Genomic DNA, 15,108 nt, shown 5'->3' on the forward strand with positions numbered 1-15,108 from the left:
GAAGGATGAGGAGTGATCTTATAGAAACATTGAAAATCATGAAAGGGATAGACAAGATAGAGGCAGAGAGGTTGTTTCGACTGGTAGGGGAGACTAGAACTAGGGGGCACAGCCTCAAAATACGGAGGAGCCAATTTAAAACCGAGTTGAGAAAGAATTTCTTCTCCCGGAGGGTTGTGAATCTGTGGAATTCTCTGCCCAAGGAAGCAGTTGAGGCAAGCTCATTGAATGTTTTCAAGTCAAAGATAGATAGATTTTTAACCAATAAGGGAATTAAGGGTTACGGGGAGAGGGCGGGTAAGTGGAGCTGAGTCCACGACCAGATCAGCCATGATCTTATTGAATGGCGGAGCAGGCTCGAGGGGCTAGATGGCCTACTCCTGTTCCTAATTCTTATGTTCTTATGTTCTTATAACTTGAAGGAGAGAAGCGGACGGCGCAGCCTACTCTGGGGAGAAGAGGGGGGCGGAGGTGGGGGGGGAGTGGTGGAAGTGAGGGCGGCGGGGGGGGGGGGGGGCGGGGAGGCCGATGCACTCAACACCTCTTTTTCCTCCGGACAACGCCTCGCCTGAGGAAGAAACATTCCCAGGCTTTGAGCCATCAGAGGCCCCAAGTACTAGTGGTGTGCAGCAGCGCACTCCCGGGGTTCAATCCCGTATGCCATCTCTCCAGAGGGTGAGTCAGCAAAGCCTGCTGACAGACAGGCGGACGCACAACTGGACATGATGGGACTGTCCATGGAGAGCGTCCAGCTCACCCGACAACTCCTAGAGGTAGTGGGTAGGATTCCCGCAAGCATCGCGACACTATCTGCGACCATGACGGAGGTCAGGTCACAGATTTTCGGCGCGAGGCTGTCAATGCCCACGCGCTATTGATGGCCTCCATCAGTGACACTGCAGTCCCCAGTGTCACACCCAGACCCACACCACCTGTGAGTGGCGACGCCGAGCAAGAGGCTCGTCAGTCAGAAGCCGGGCCTTCCGTACCCTGAGCTTCTCCACTGGATCCACATATGGCGTCTCCATTGTCTCTCCCTCCAATACAGCAGGATGCTGGCCGCCTTGCTGCACAAACTCTTGGTGGCAACTTGGGTAGGGTCATGACGCGAGGGAGGGGTGTTAGGGCGGCGGGGGGTGGGGGGGGGAGGGGGCGGTTAGGGTGAGGAGGGGTGGAGGGGAGGCCGGAGGTAAAAGACGTTCGGTGCAGGCGTTGTTGTTGCTATTTTATAAAAGTTTTGAAAGTTTCCCAATTCTGTTACGTTATAAAAGTTCACAATATTTACTAAATTTTATTCAAGTTTCTCAATTACGTTTACAACATTTAATAAATTCTTTTGTTCACCTTAACCATTCCTGTGTGGTGTCTCATTTGCAGAATAAGAGGGTGAATAGTTAACATGGTGGGATAAAGTTGCCAGGCAACGGTCAAATGTGTCGTTCACTCTTCAAGCAAAGCATTCAATTATGAGCTGCTGACATAAGGCTTTTGCAGTGGCGAAAGCTGCACGAGGCTTCCCCTGTGGTGGCAGTGCGGGTGGTGGTGTTGTCATGGGTTCCTCGCCAGGCTCCTCGTCCTCCTCCTCCTCCTCTTCCCCTCTCTCCTGAGGTGGTCCTGCGATCCCCAGTGGCAAGTCCTGTCCCCTCATGATGGCTAAGTTATGTAGCATGCTGCACACCATAATGAACTCAGAGACCTGCTGAGTGGTCCAAGCATTGGAAGCGCTGCTTGAGCACTCCAATTGTATGTTCGACGATATTGTGTGTGGCTGCATGGCTCTCATTATAACGATGCTCGGCTTCTGTCTGAGGGTTCCGGAGGGGGTTCATGAGCCAGGTGGTGAGGCTGTAACCTTTGTCCTCCAGCATCCAGCTCTGGCCTTGTGGTTGACACTGGAACATGCGTGAAACACTGCTCTCATGCAAGATGAAAGCATCATGGATGCTCCCTGGATATTGGGCATTGACTGCCATGATGCGCTACGTATGGTCGCAGACGATCTGTACATTCATGGACTGGAGTCCCTTTCGGTTTCGGTAAACCTCTCGATTGAGTAAAGGTGCTTGCAGGGCGATGTGCGTATAGTCAATGGCACCTTGAACCTTGGGGAAACCAGCAATTCGTCCAAAACCTACAGCCCTCTCATTCTGTGCCTCTTTGGTCATTGGGAACCTTATGAAGTCCATCCTGTGTGCGTACAGTGCAGTAGTCATCTAGCAAATGCAGCACTGTGTAGCGTACTGCGAGATAGAGCATATATCTCCTGCTGATGCCTGAAAAGAGCCGGAGGCATAGAAGGCAAGTGCCGCAGTCACCTTCACCTCCGCGGGTAGTGCCGTCCTGTTGCTGCTGGTAGGCTGTAGGTTTGCCTGTATGAGTTGGCATAGCTCTGTGAATGTCTATTTTCGGAAGCACAGCCTTCTAATGTACTGTGCGTCAGAGAGCTGCAAGTATGAGCGCTGTTCCCTGTAAACTCGTGGGAGGTAAGGCCTTCTCTCCATACGTTTGCGACCTCTTCGATTACGCTCAAAATGCTCATCAATAAGTCTTCTTCCAGCTCGACACTGCATAAATACAGCAGCCAGCCAGGAATAATAATATAGCCCCCATTTTTTTTAAATGTTCCTACATATCCTTTAAAATGAACTATAACTCATATAAAACTTCACTGAGTAAAACGCAGCCTTCCTTCTCCAAATCCTTTTATGCATTGAACTTCTGCTCAGTTTTCAAAATGGCGCCATTAGCACTGGGCGTGCTCTGGGTCCGACTGGTTCCCAGGTGGACGGTAAATCGGGCGATATTGCCGCATTTTCTGCCCGGGGCGATAGTGTAGCATTACACGCCGATTGACATCATCCAAACAGTAAAACCATGGGCAGGCGCTAAGTTTTAGCGCCGCCGCAAAGCCACCGCTGAAATTTCCGTCCGGGCGCAAGATGTTTAGCGACAAAAAGTCGTTTTTGCACCCCATCTAGATGGAAAACTGGTCGCAAACCTGTCGAAAATCTATCTATCTACGATTACGATCAATCAAGATTTATTTGGGGTTGAGATAAACCCATGAATTTAATACTTAAACACCATTAAAAAGGGTTTTTCAAATAGATCACCCTTGTAGAGAAGCAATAATGTGCTAACATTAATGTACACCCTGTACTCCTAACGATGGCAGCCAATACGGAATGTTTCTTTACACCAGATTTAACTCTTCAACCGCTGCAAAGTTATCTTGTAATAGCATAATGGTGCTGTCAGGGTCATTTACAGGATAATACTCTCAGTTTGACACTTCAAAAATCAGTCAGATATTGACTTTACATAGAAACATAGAAAATAGGTGCAGGAGTAGGCCATTCGGCCCTTCGAGCCCGCACCACCATTCAATACGATCATGGCTGATCATTCCCTCAGTACCCCTTTCCTGCTTTCTCTCCATACTCCCTGATCCCTTTAGCCATAAGGGCCATTTCTAACTCCCTCTTGAATATATCCAATGAAATGCCATCAACAACTCTCTGCGGCAGGGAATTTCACAGGTTAACAACTCTCTGAGTGAAGAAGTTTCTCCTCATCTCAGTCCTAAATGGCCTGCCACTTATCCTAAGACTGTGTCCCCTGGTTCTGGACTTCCCCAACATCGAGAACATTCTTCCCGCATCTAACCTGTCCAGTCCTGTCAGAATCTTATATGTTTCTATGAGATCCCCTTTCATCCTTCTAAACTCCAGAGTATAAAGGCCCAGTTGATCCAGTCTCTCCTCATATGTCAGTCCAGCCATCCCTGGAATCAGTCTGGTGAACCTTCGCTGCACTCCCTCAATAGCAAGAACATTCTTCCTCAGATTATCAGGCCAAAACTGAACACAATATTCCAGGTGAGGCTTCACCAAGGCCTTGTACAACTGCAGTAAGTCTTTCCTGCTCCTATACTCAAATCCCCTTGCTATGAAGGCCAACATACCATTTGCCTTCTTCACTGCCTGCTGTACTTGCATGCCAACTTTCAAGGACTGATGAACTATGACACCCAGGTCCCGCTACACCTCCCTTTTTCCTAATCTGCCGCCATTCAGATAATATTCTGCCTTTGTGTTTTTGCCCCCAAAGTGGATAACCTCACATTTATCCACATTATACTGCATCTGCCATGCATTTGCCCAGTCACCTAACCTGTCCACGTCACCCTGCAGCCTCTTAGCGTCCTCCTCACAGCTCACACCGCCACCCAGTTTAGTGTCATCTGCAAACTTGGAGATATTACACTCAATTCCATCATCTAAATCATTAATATATATTGTAAAGAGCTGGGATCCCAGCACCGAGCCCTGCGGCACTCCACTAGTTACTGCCTGCCATTCTGAAAAGGACCCGTTTATCCAGACTCTCTGCTTCCTGTCTGGCAGCCAGTTCTCTATCCACGTCAGTACATTACCCCCAATACCATGTGCTTTGATTTTGCACGCCAATCTCTTGTATGGGACCTTGTCAAAAGCCTTTTGAAAGTCCAAATACACCACATCCACTGATTCTCCCTTGTCCACTCTACTAGTTACATCCTCAAAAAATTCCAGAAGATTCGTCAAGCATGATTTCCCTTTCATAAATCCATGCTGACTTGGACCGATCCTGTCATTGCTTTCCAAATGCGCTGCTATTTCATCCTCAATGATTGATTCCAACATTTTCCCCACTACTCATGTTAGGCTAACCGGTCTATAATTACCCGTTTTCTCTCTCCCTCCTTTTTAAAAGAGTGGTGTTACATTAACAACCCTCCAGTCCATAGGAACTGATCCAGAGTCGATAGACTGCTGGAAAATGATCACTAATGCATCCACTATTTCTAGGGCCACTTCCTTAAGTACTCTGGGATGTAGACTATCAGGCCCTGGGGATTTATCAGCCTTCAATCCCGTCAATTTCCCTAACACAATTTCCCGCCTGATAAGGATATCCTTCAGTTCCTCCTGCTCACTAGACCCTCGGTCCTCTAGTATCCGGAAAGTTATTTGTGTCTTCCTTTGTGAAGACAGAACCAAAATACTTGTTCAATTGGTCTGCCATTTCTTTGTTCCCCATTATAAATTCACCCGAATCCGACTGCAAGGGACCCATGTTTATTTCACTAATTTTTTTCTCTTCACATATCTATAGAAGCTTTTGCAGTCATTTTTTTATGTTTCCGGCAAGCTTCCTCTCGTACTCTATTTTCCCCCTCTTAATTAAACCCTTTGTCCTCCTCTGCTGAATCCTAAATTTCTCCCCGTCCTCCGGTTTGCTGCTTTTTCTGGCTAATTTGTATGCCTCTTCCTTGGATTTAACACTATCCTTAATTTCCCTTGTTAGCCACGGTTGAGCCACCTTCCCCGTTTTATTTTTACTCCAGACAAGGATGTACAATTGTTGAAGTTCGTCCATATGATCTTTAAAAGTTTGCCATTGCCTATCCACCGTCAACCCTTTAAGTATCATTTGCCAGACTCATTTCGCCAATTCGCACCTCATATTGTCAAAGTTGCCTTTCCTTAAGTTCAGGACCCTAGTTTCTGGATTAACTTTGTCACTCTTCATCTCAATAAAGAATTCTACCATATTATGGTCACTCTTCCCCAAGGGGCCTCGCATAACAACATTGCTCATTAGTCCCTTCTGATTGCATATCACCCAGTCTAGGAGGGCCAGCTCTCTGGTTGGTTGCTCAACATATTGGTCGAGAAAACCATCCCTAATACACTCCAGGAAATCCTCCTCCACCGCATTGCTACCAGTTAGGTTAGCCCAATCAATAGTTGTACCTCTATTGCACACATCCCTTATTTCTTGTTTGATGCTGTCCCCAACCTCACTACTACTACATTGCCTGTACACAACTCCCACTTGCATTTTCTGCCCTTTGGTATTCCTTAGCTCCACCCATACCGATTCCACATCATCCAAGCTAATGTCCTTCCTTACAATTGCATTAATTTCCTCTTTAAACAGCAACGCCACCCCTCCTCCTTTTCCTTTCTGTCTATCCTTCCTAAATGTTGAATATCCCTGGATGTTGAGTTCCCAGCCTTGATCACCCTGGAGCCATGTCTCCGTGATGCCAATTACATCATACCCGTTAACTGCTATCTGCGCAGTTAATTCGTCCACCTTATTCCGAATACTCCTCGCATTGAGGCACAGAGCCTTCAGGTCTGTCTTTTTAACACACTTTGACCCTTTAGAATTTTGCTGTAAAGTGGCCCTTTTTGCCTAGGGTTTCTCTGCCCTCCACTTTTACTTTTCTCCTTTCTATCTTTTGCTTCTGTCTCCATTTTGTTTCCCTCTGTCTCCCTGCATAGGTTCCCAGCCCCCTGCCATATTAGTTTAACTCTTCCCAAACAGCACTAGCAAACACTCCCCCTAGGACATTGGTTCCGGTCCTGCCCAGGTGCAGACCGTCCGGTTTGTACTGGTCCCACCTCCCCCAGAACCGGTTCCAATGCCCCAGGAATTTGAATCCCTCCCTGCTGCACCACTGCTCAAGCCACGTATTCATCTGAGCTATCCTGCGATTCCTACTCTGACTAGCACGTGGCACTGGTAGCAATCCTGAGATTACTACTTTTGAGGTCCTACTTTTTAATTTAACTCCTAGCTCGCTAAATTCGTCTCGTAGGACCTCACCCCGTTTTTTATCTAGATCGTTGGTACCTATATGTACCACAACAACTGGCTATTCACCCTCCCTTTTTAGAATATCTTGCAGCCGCTCCGAGACATCCTTGACCCTTGCACCAGGGAGCCAACATACCATCCTGGAGTCTCGGTTGCGGCCGCAGAAACGTCTATCTATTCCCCTTACAATCGAATCCCCTATCACTATAGCTCTCCCACTCTTTTTCCTGCCCTCCTGTGCAGCAGAGCCAACCACGGTGCCATGAACTTGGCTGCTGCTGCTCTCCCCTGATGAGTCATCCCCCTCAACAGTACTCAAAGCAGTGTATCTGTTTTGACCTTGTTATATCTAATGACATAAATAGGTCAACCTTTATGGCCTTTGGAACCAAGTTTCAATCCACTGGAAGCCAATTTGAAAATAGAAGAGAGAACAAACGGCAAAGAAGAGAAAGGGGAAGCAGAAGATAAGGCCACTGGAATTGTTTAAAGTGTTAATATGTTAATACAGCTATTCTTGACATTTGAGAAGCATAATTACTGTAATATTATACTTTGTTTCTGCAGCATGGTGTAAAAACACTTTAAAAAGTGGCTGCTCCAGGAATTCAATATGATAAAAAAAAATTTAATTAAATTAAATTTGTTATTTTTGATATCTTTATTCTAATTTTTACAGAATAGGTTATAGCCAGGTGTAAAATATGAGATACATTTGGACTTGCCTGCTTCACTTCTGCAAATGTAAATCACATTTCGCGCCTGTTAATTAAATCTGAAAGATGGTTTGTAATGAGTTGCTGTCACCTAAATGCTGCATCGGAAAACGTTCCACTTGAGTCAGAAAATGACTGCTGATAGCAAATATTGTCTTTGCCTTCTGAAATTCTTTATACCAGTTAAAATGATATGAACATTAATGCCGCAAATGTAATCAGCTGCGCTTGACGGGAATGGGTCATGCAGGGGTTAGAATATCGACAGCATGGCAAACACCGGTGTGATGCGCCAGACGCCATTTTAATAGGCGGGTGTCAGGCTGCGTATCTGCAGCCCTCACCGCAGGCAGGCGAGGGACTCATTTACATTCAAAAGCCGGGATCTGATGATGTCAATTAGACCCCAAGCCTACTGTAACCCGGCAGCAACGAGGTCTGCGTGGCCAGTGAAACTCGGCGTGTGAGATCCGCAGGACCAGCGGGGGGGGCGAAAAGGTCCAGGCACCACAAGGAAACCTTTGACCTTCCTTGCCCCAGGCTTCCTGAGATCGCCGGGAACCACCCCACACCCCTACACCTCCTTTACCACCTTGCAAGGGACCATTCCCCGCAGGTCCCCAGCTGAGGCCTCCTGCCGCGCTCACCTGCCCGCCCGCTGGCCTGGGTTTGGTCAGAAGTAGGCCTGGTCTATTTACATGAGGCCCGCCCCTCACGTCAACTTGACGCTCACCCCGCCAGCCCTAAAGCTCGCCGCTCACCCAGAGTTAAAATCTGGGCTTCAGAAAAAATGAATAGGAACAGTACTGTATAATAAAATGAAATGAAGAATACTTTACCCCAACCTATCAGATAATAATACTTCATTCTCCTTTCTTCACTGATATTGACAGTGACGACCTTGCTCCAGAGAAGAATTCCTTCCACGAGCATCCAGGCAAAAGCAGCCATGAAAAGTAGATGTAGCATTGCAGTTACAACAGAACATGCCACCTAGTGGAGAAAATAGAGACATACTGCAACTCAGACCAAGTTACTTGCATACAGGAGTTTAACTAAAAACTGAGAAAAATGGATGGGCAATTAAGGATATCTATAACAATAATATGTTCTTACAACTAGATACACATTCTATAAAACTGTAGCCAGTACTACAAAAACTCTTGTTACCAAATATGTGATTTAACATATAAAAATTAGTTATTGTTAACTCTTATTTAGTAATACATGCAGCACAAAGTATTTTGCAAGAATGTATATAATTGTATACTATTAAGCTGCTAAATTCCACAGCCCCCGAGGTCACAATACTTTTGCATCTGAATGAAGTCCTAGCCTGTGCATCGCGAGGATCAGTGTTTCTATGGGCGCGGGATGCGAACTTTAATGGGCTGGTTATCTTTCATGAAACCAATCTCTAGAGAAAGCAGCTCCCGTTTTGAAATGTTGAAATCTTCCTGGGCGTGCAATGCCAGGCCACAAACACAGCGGCCGAGCTTCACTGTTGAATCTTTCCCACTACCCACCCTGCCATCAGCCCCCTCCCCTCCACCCCCCCCCCCCCCCCCCAAGGTGAGGTGGGCACCCAGCGCCCACAATATGCAAGTACCCGGACCTCAGGATTTGGGATGGACTCAGGGGGGTAGCAATGGAGCAGACAGGGGTTCTGCCCAACCTGGAATCTTCTCTGCTCCCCACCCCAACACCTACACACATGGAAGTCTTCCAGAGGAGTTTCAGAGCTGTTAAACTACAAGTCTACCACAATTAACAAATCAGAAAATGTCCTTCAGCCTATCAGTGAACTCCACTGTTTAGGCGCATATTTAGAACCTACAAAAATCATTTTTGTTGTTCTACTTCACTATCTCCTCTTCTTATGTCCCCACTACTGGCTTCCATCATTCATCCACCCACACTATCTGTTATATATGCAGACTATAGATATACTCTCTGTGTAGTCACTTTGTGGTTGCATAAGATGGAGACTTGTTACCTGATGTACTATCAATAAAGTTTACACTGTGTATATACTATGGTGGCACCACTAGAGGGTGCAACAGGTGGAGACCGGGGTTTCCTGCCCCTGTGACAGAGGCTGTCCATCAGAGGGCACTGCAGTGTGAGACCTGAGGGTCATCTGCATAGGTGTGCAGAGCCCAGTATAAAAGGCTGCCCACCATGCTTGTGCCTCACTCTGGAGTTACGAATAAAGGACCAAGGTCACTACAGTTTGAGTACAACACATTGCCTCGTGGAGTCATTCATAAGTGCATTACAGACATAACACTATCTACAGTCAGTCCCCTCACAATCTGCAGTTTCTCCCTTGTTTTCCCCTCTAGCCTGCCCTCCCCAAATCTCAGCTCTTTCTACTCCCCAGCTAAATCCTGGCCACTTGACCACCCATCCTGTCCCCCACGGTTGTCAATATTGTTAATAGCTCCCTTTTTTCAGAGAGTTTCTCTCTGCCTTTCAAACTCACTGTTTTCAACCTCTATGCTAAAAGCCCACACGTAACACCTCTGTCCGCTCCAACAACAACCTAATTTTTAACCTCTCTTTTCTCTCTAAGATCTTCAAACATTTTGGCTGATTTTGGAGTTTGGTGTTCATCAGGCGGGATGGGGCAGTCGGCTCATGTTGTCACCAGTGCGAGGCCAGATCTATTTTCATGGTAGTGCCTCATTTTAATATACCCAGCAAGTTGGCAGCGTGAGCAAAGACTGACAGGCATCTCGCCAATGGGGAGAGAGCTGGGGATCTTGCCAATGGGGAGAGAGCTGGGGATCTCGCCAATGGGGAGAGAGCTGAGGATGGATGAGGTCTCGAGAGTGGGAGGAGACTCGTGTGGAGCATAAACACTGGCATAGACCTGTTGGGCCGAATGACCTATGCTGTAAAATTCTATGATAGTATGATAAAGCGAGAGAACAGCTCCGCAGGTCGGGCTATAAAAAAGCTGGAGCGGCATACCACTTCAACCTCCAGCGCGAGCTGCTCCAAGGATTTTGAGATGGGTGACTGGGTGACGTCATCAAAACCCTGGTCGCTGTTTTGGAGCGTGGGCAGGAACATCGACAGGGCCCAGGTACAGAGGAGTGGGAAGGTCGGGGCGGAGGAGCGGCGAGTGTTTGTGGCAGAGGAGCGGCTAGTGTTTGTGGCAAAAGTGCGACAGATGAGGGTACGGGGCCATTAAAGCAGGTCTCCAGTCGTCTTGGTTAACTCTTGTCACTGGACCAAGACCTAGCTCTGTCAAGCCCGTGTGGTGGCTGGTGTGCAACAGTCATCACACGCTAAAAAAAAATCCACGCACAGGCATCTTCCACCCCCTCAATTGGAGTTCAGGACTGGAACATTGGGTCCTTCATCGAAACACCTGTGAACTCGTGGAAGCAAGTCATCCTCGTTTGAGGATGATGATGATAAAAATTATCATAGACGGTCCCTTGTATCGAGGATGACTTCCTTCCACGCCAAAAAGGGATGAGTTCACAGGTGTTTCAATGAAGGACCCGATATTCCAGATCCCGAACTACATGTTGAAGGGTGGAAGATGCCTGTGCGTGGATTCTTTTCACGTGAGGTGGCCGTTGCACACCAGGCACCACACGGGGTTTATTGTGTTCCTAACACAGATGAGACTGCACACAGGGAGGTTAAAGTAACAGTGACCTCAGTCTTTAATAAGACACTCCAGAGTGAGGAACAGGCCTTAGGGACTGGCTTATATACAGTGCTCCCAAGGGATGCTGGGATCCCTTTGGACTTCAGGGGATGCGCTCTCTGGTGGCGGAACATGGGAGTGCATGCTTTACACATACACAACATCACTCCCCCTCCCAAAGTCAAAGTGAAAACTATTTACAAGGTGAGGCGGTCGGGAGCCTTTCTTTCCCTGGTGGACCGCCTCGGTACAAATGTCTGCTCTGGTGTGTTGGCTGTGCCCTCGCTGGGCTGGCATCTTGTTGGCCCTGCAGGACTGCTGGGTGTGCCTGGCCTTGCTGGGCTGTTGGGCATGATGGGTTCAATTTCCTGATCGAGGGTGGTGTCGTTGTGAGTGTGTTGTGGGCTCGAAAAAGGTGGTGTCTGCTGTGGGTTGTTCAGGGCAGTCTGTGAACCGCAGCCTCGTTTGGTCCAGGTGCTTTCTGCAAATTTGTCCATTGTCTAGTTTGACTACAAACAACCTACTCCCTTCTTTAGCTATCACCGTGCCCATGATCCACTTGGGACCATGTCCATAGTTTAGCACATACACAGGGTCATTCAGATCAATTTCCCGTGACATAGTGGCGCGACAATCGTTTACATTTTGTTGTTGCCGCCTGCTCTCTACCTGATCATGCAGGTTGGGGTGAACCAGCGAGAGTCTGGTTTTAAGTGTCCTTTTCATGAGTAGCTCAGCCGGGGGCACCCCTGTGAGCGAGTGGGGTCTCGTGCGGTAGCTGAGCAGTACTCGAGACAGGTGGGTTTGGAGTGAGCCTTCTGTGACTCGTTTAAGGCTCTGTTTGATTGTTTGTACTGCCGGCTCTGCCTGCCCATTGGAGGCTGGTTTAAACGGAGCCGAGGTGACATGTTTGATCCCATTGCAGGTCATGAATTCTTTAAATTCGCCACTGGTAAAACATGGCCCGTTGTCACTGACCAGTATATCAGGCAGGCCATGGGTGGCAAACATGGCCCTCAGGCTTTCAATGGTGGCGGTGGCGGTGCTTCCCGACATTATTTCACATTCAATCCATTTTGAAAAAGCATCCACCACCACCAGGAACATTTTACCGAGAAACGGGCCCGCATAGTCGACTTGGATCCTCGACCATGGTCTGGAGGGCCAGGACCATAAACTTAGTGGTGCCTCTCTGGGCGTGTTGCTCAACTGAGCACACACGCTGCATTGCCCTACACAGGACTCTAAGTCAGAGTCGATACCGGGCCACCACACGTGGGATCTGGCTATCGCTTTCATCATTACTATACACGGGTGTGTGTTGTGGAGATCCGAGATGAACGTCTCCCTGCCCTTTTTGGGTAGCACTACGCGGTTACCCCACAACAGGCAGTCTGCCTGAATGGACAGCTTGTCCTTTCGCCGCTGGAACGGCTCGATTAGCTCTTGCATTTCAACGGGGATTTTGGCCCAGCTCCAATGCAGTACACAGTTTTTTTACTAGGGACAGCAGAGGATCTTGGCTGGTCCAAGTCCTAATCTGGCAGGTCGTGACAGGTGATTTATCATTTTCAAACGCTTCCATGACTATCAACATGTCTGCGGGCTGCAACACCATCAACAAGTTTGCAGTCTACACCATTTCCACCCCCGTGGTGGGCAATGGTAGCCGACTGAGTATCTGCACAGTTCTCGGTGCCTGGTCTGTGGCGGATGGTATAGTTATACGCTGATAGCATGAGTGCCCACCTTTGTATGCGGGCTGAGGCATTAGTATTTATCCCCTTGTTTTCAGCAAACAGGGATATGAGGGGCTTGTGATCGGTTTCCAGCTCAAATTTGAGGCCAAACAGGTACTGATGCATTTTCTTTACCCCAAACACACACGCTAATGCCTCTTTCTCAATCATGCTGTAGGCCCTCTTGGCCTTAGACAAGCTCCTGGAGGCATAAGTGACAGGTTGCATCTTCCCCGCAACTTTAGCTTGTTGTAATACACACCCGACTCCGTACGACGACGCATCACATGCTAGCACAAGTCTTTTACACGGGTTATACAATACAAGCAGCTTGTTGGAGCATAAAATGTTTCTGGCTTTCTCAAAAGCAATTACTTGGTTTTTTTCCCCCATACCCAGTTCTCACTTTTATGCAATAACACATATGGGGGCTCTAAGAGGGTGCTTAACCCCGGTAGGAAGTTACCAAAATAATTGAGGAATCCCAGGAACGACCGCAGCTCCGTGATGTTCTGTGGCCTGGGTACGTTCCTGATAGCATCTGTCTTGGCGTCTGTAGGCCGAATGCCGTCCGCCGTGATCTTTCTCCCCAAAAACTCCACTTCTGTTGCCATGAAGACACATTTCGGCCTCTTCAGCCGCAGCTCTACGCGATCCAGTCGCTGGAGAACCTCCTCCAGGTTTTGTAGGTGCTCGACGGTGTTCCGACCCCTGACCAATATGTCGTCCTGAAAAACCACCGTATGTGGTACCGACTTGAGTAGGCTCTCCATGTTTCTCTGGAAGATCACTGCAGCCGACTGAATTCCAAACGGGTATCTGTTGTAGATGAACAGTCCCTTGTGCATGTTGATGCAGGTGAGGTCCTTCGAAGACTCCTCCAGCTCCTGCATCATGTAGGCCGAAGTCAGGTCGAGCTTGGTGAACGTCTTGCCTCCAGCCAATGTCACAAATAGGTCGGTCTGCCTTAGGTAGCAGGTATTGGTCCTGTAGCGAGAAACGATTAATAGTTACTTTATAATCGCTGCAAATCCTGACCGTGCCATCACTTTTGAGTACTCGAACTGGTCTACTTGCTGAATTCCACTGGGGAGATGATGCCCTCGCGTTGCAGCCTGTCCAGCTCGATTTCCACTCTCTCCCTCATCATGTGAGGTACCACTCGCCCCTTGTGGTGAATGAGTCGTGCCTCTGGGACCAAGTGGATCCGCACCTTCGCCCCGGAAAAGTTTCCAATGCCTGGCTCAAAAAGGGATGGAAATTTGTTAAGAACCTGGCTACATGAGGCCTCATCGACATGTGATAGCGCTCGGATGTCATCCCAGTTCCAGCAGATTTTGCCCAGCCAGCTCCTTCCAAGCAGTGTGGGGCCATCGCCCGTGACAATCCAGAGTGGCAGTTCGTGCACCGTGACTTCGTAGGTGACCTTGAACATGGCGCTGCCCAGGACAGTGATGAGCTCTTTGGTGTACATTCTCAGTTTCGTGTGGATGGGGCTCAGGGCTGGTCTGAGTGCCTTGTTGCACCACAGTTTCTCAAACATCTTTTTACTCATGATGGATTGGCTAACGCCAGTGTCCAGTTCCATGGCTACGGGCAAGCCATTCAATTTTACGTTTAGCATTATAGGTGGACATTTTGTCGAAAATGTGTGCACCCAGTGTACTTCAGCATCTGCCGCCTCTCTGAGGCTCAAAATTGCTTTGATCCACCATGGACCGATCTTCCTCTGCCATGTGGTGGTTAGCAGGTTTTGCGAGCTGCAAGCTCGTTGGAGGTGCCCCATTGTTCCACAACTCTTACAAACATACCTTTGAAGCGGCTCCACAATGCCAACAAGGTGTGAATTGCCTTGCATTCATCCTTTGTTGTGGATTCTGAGTCATCTGGGTCACCTGAGGCCTGCTGGCAGTTGCAGACTCGTGGTTTCTGCCCTGTACATTTCTGCTCGCAAACACAGGTCCAGTTAATTTATGAACATTGCAAGCACTTGTGTGCTGAGAGATTTGTTTGGTGTTATCACTGGTGGACATAAATGCTTGTGCTATCCCAATGGCCTTACTGAGGGTCGGTGTCTCTATAGTCAAAAGTTTTCGTAGGATGGTCTCGTGGCCAATGCCCAGTACAACAAAGTCTCTGAGCATTTGCTCCAGGTAGCCATCAAACTCACATTGTCCTGCAAGTCGCCTTAGTTCGGTGATGTAGCTCGCCACTTCCTGACCTTCAGATCACTAGCACGTGTAGAACAGATACCTCGCCATCAGCACGCTCTCCCTCGGGTTAAGATGCTCCCGAACCAGTGTACACAGCTCCTCATATGACTTATCTGTGGGTT

The 15,108-nt window shown here is 48.2% G+C and overlaps 1 protein-coding gene across 1 annotated transcript in view; it reads right to left on the reverse strand.

Moving 5' to 3' along the window:
- adgrd2 (adhesion G protein-coupled receptor D2) overlaps positions 1-15,108 on the reverse strand; it is a 301,296-nt gene that overhangs the window by 213,370 nt on the left and 72,818 nt on the right. Inside the window, exon 16 of the mRNA XM_070863395.1 lies at positions 8,207-8,360. Coding sequence (XP_070719496.1) covers positions 8,207-8,360 — 154 coding nt within the window. The remainder of the gene's footprint in view (positions 1-8,206; positions 8,361-15,108) is intronic.

This window comes from Pristiophorus japonicus, chromosome 20 (assembly GCF_044704955.1).
Source record: "Pristiophorus japonicus isolate sPriJap1 chromosome 20, sPriJap1.hap1, whole genome shotgun sequence".
NCBI lineage: Eukaryota > Metazoa > Chordata > Chondrichthyes > Pristiophoridae > Pristiophorus > Pristiophorus japonicus.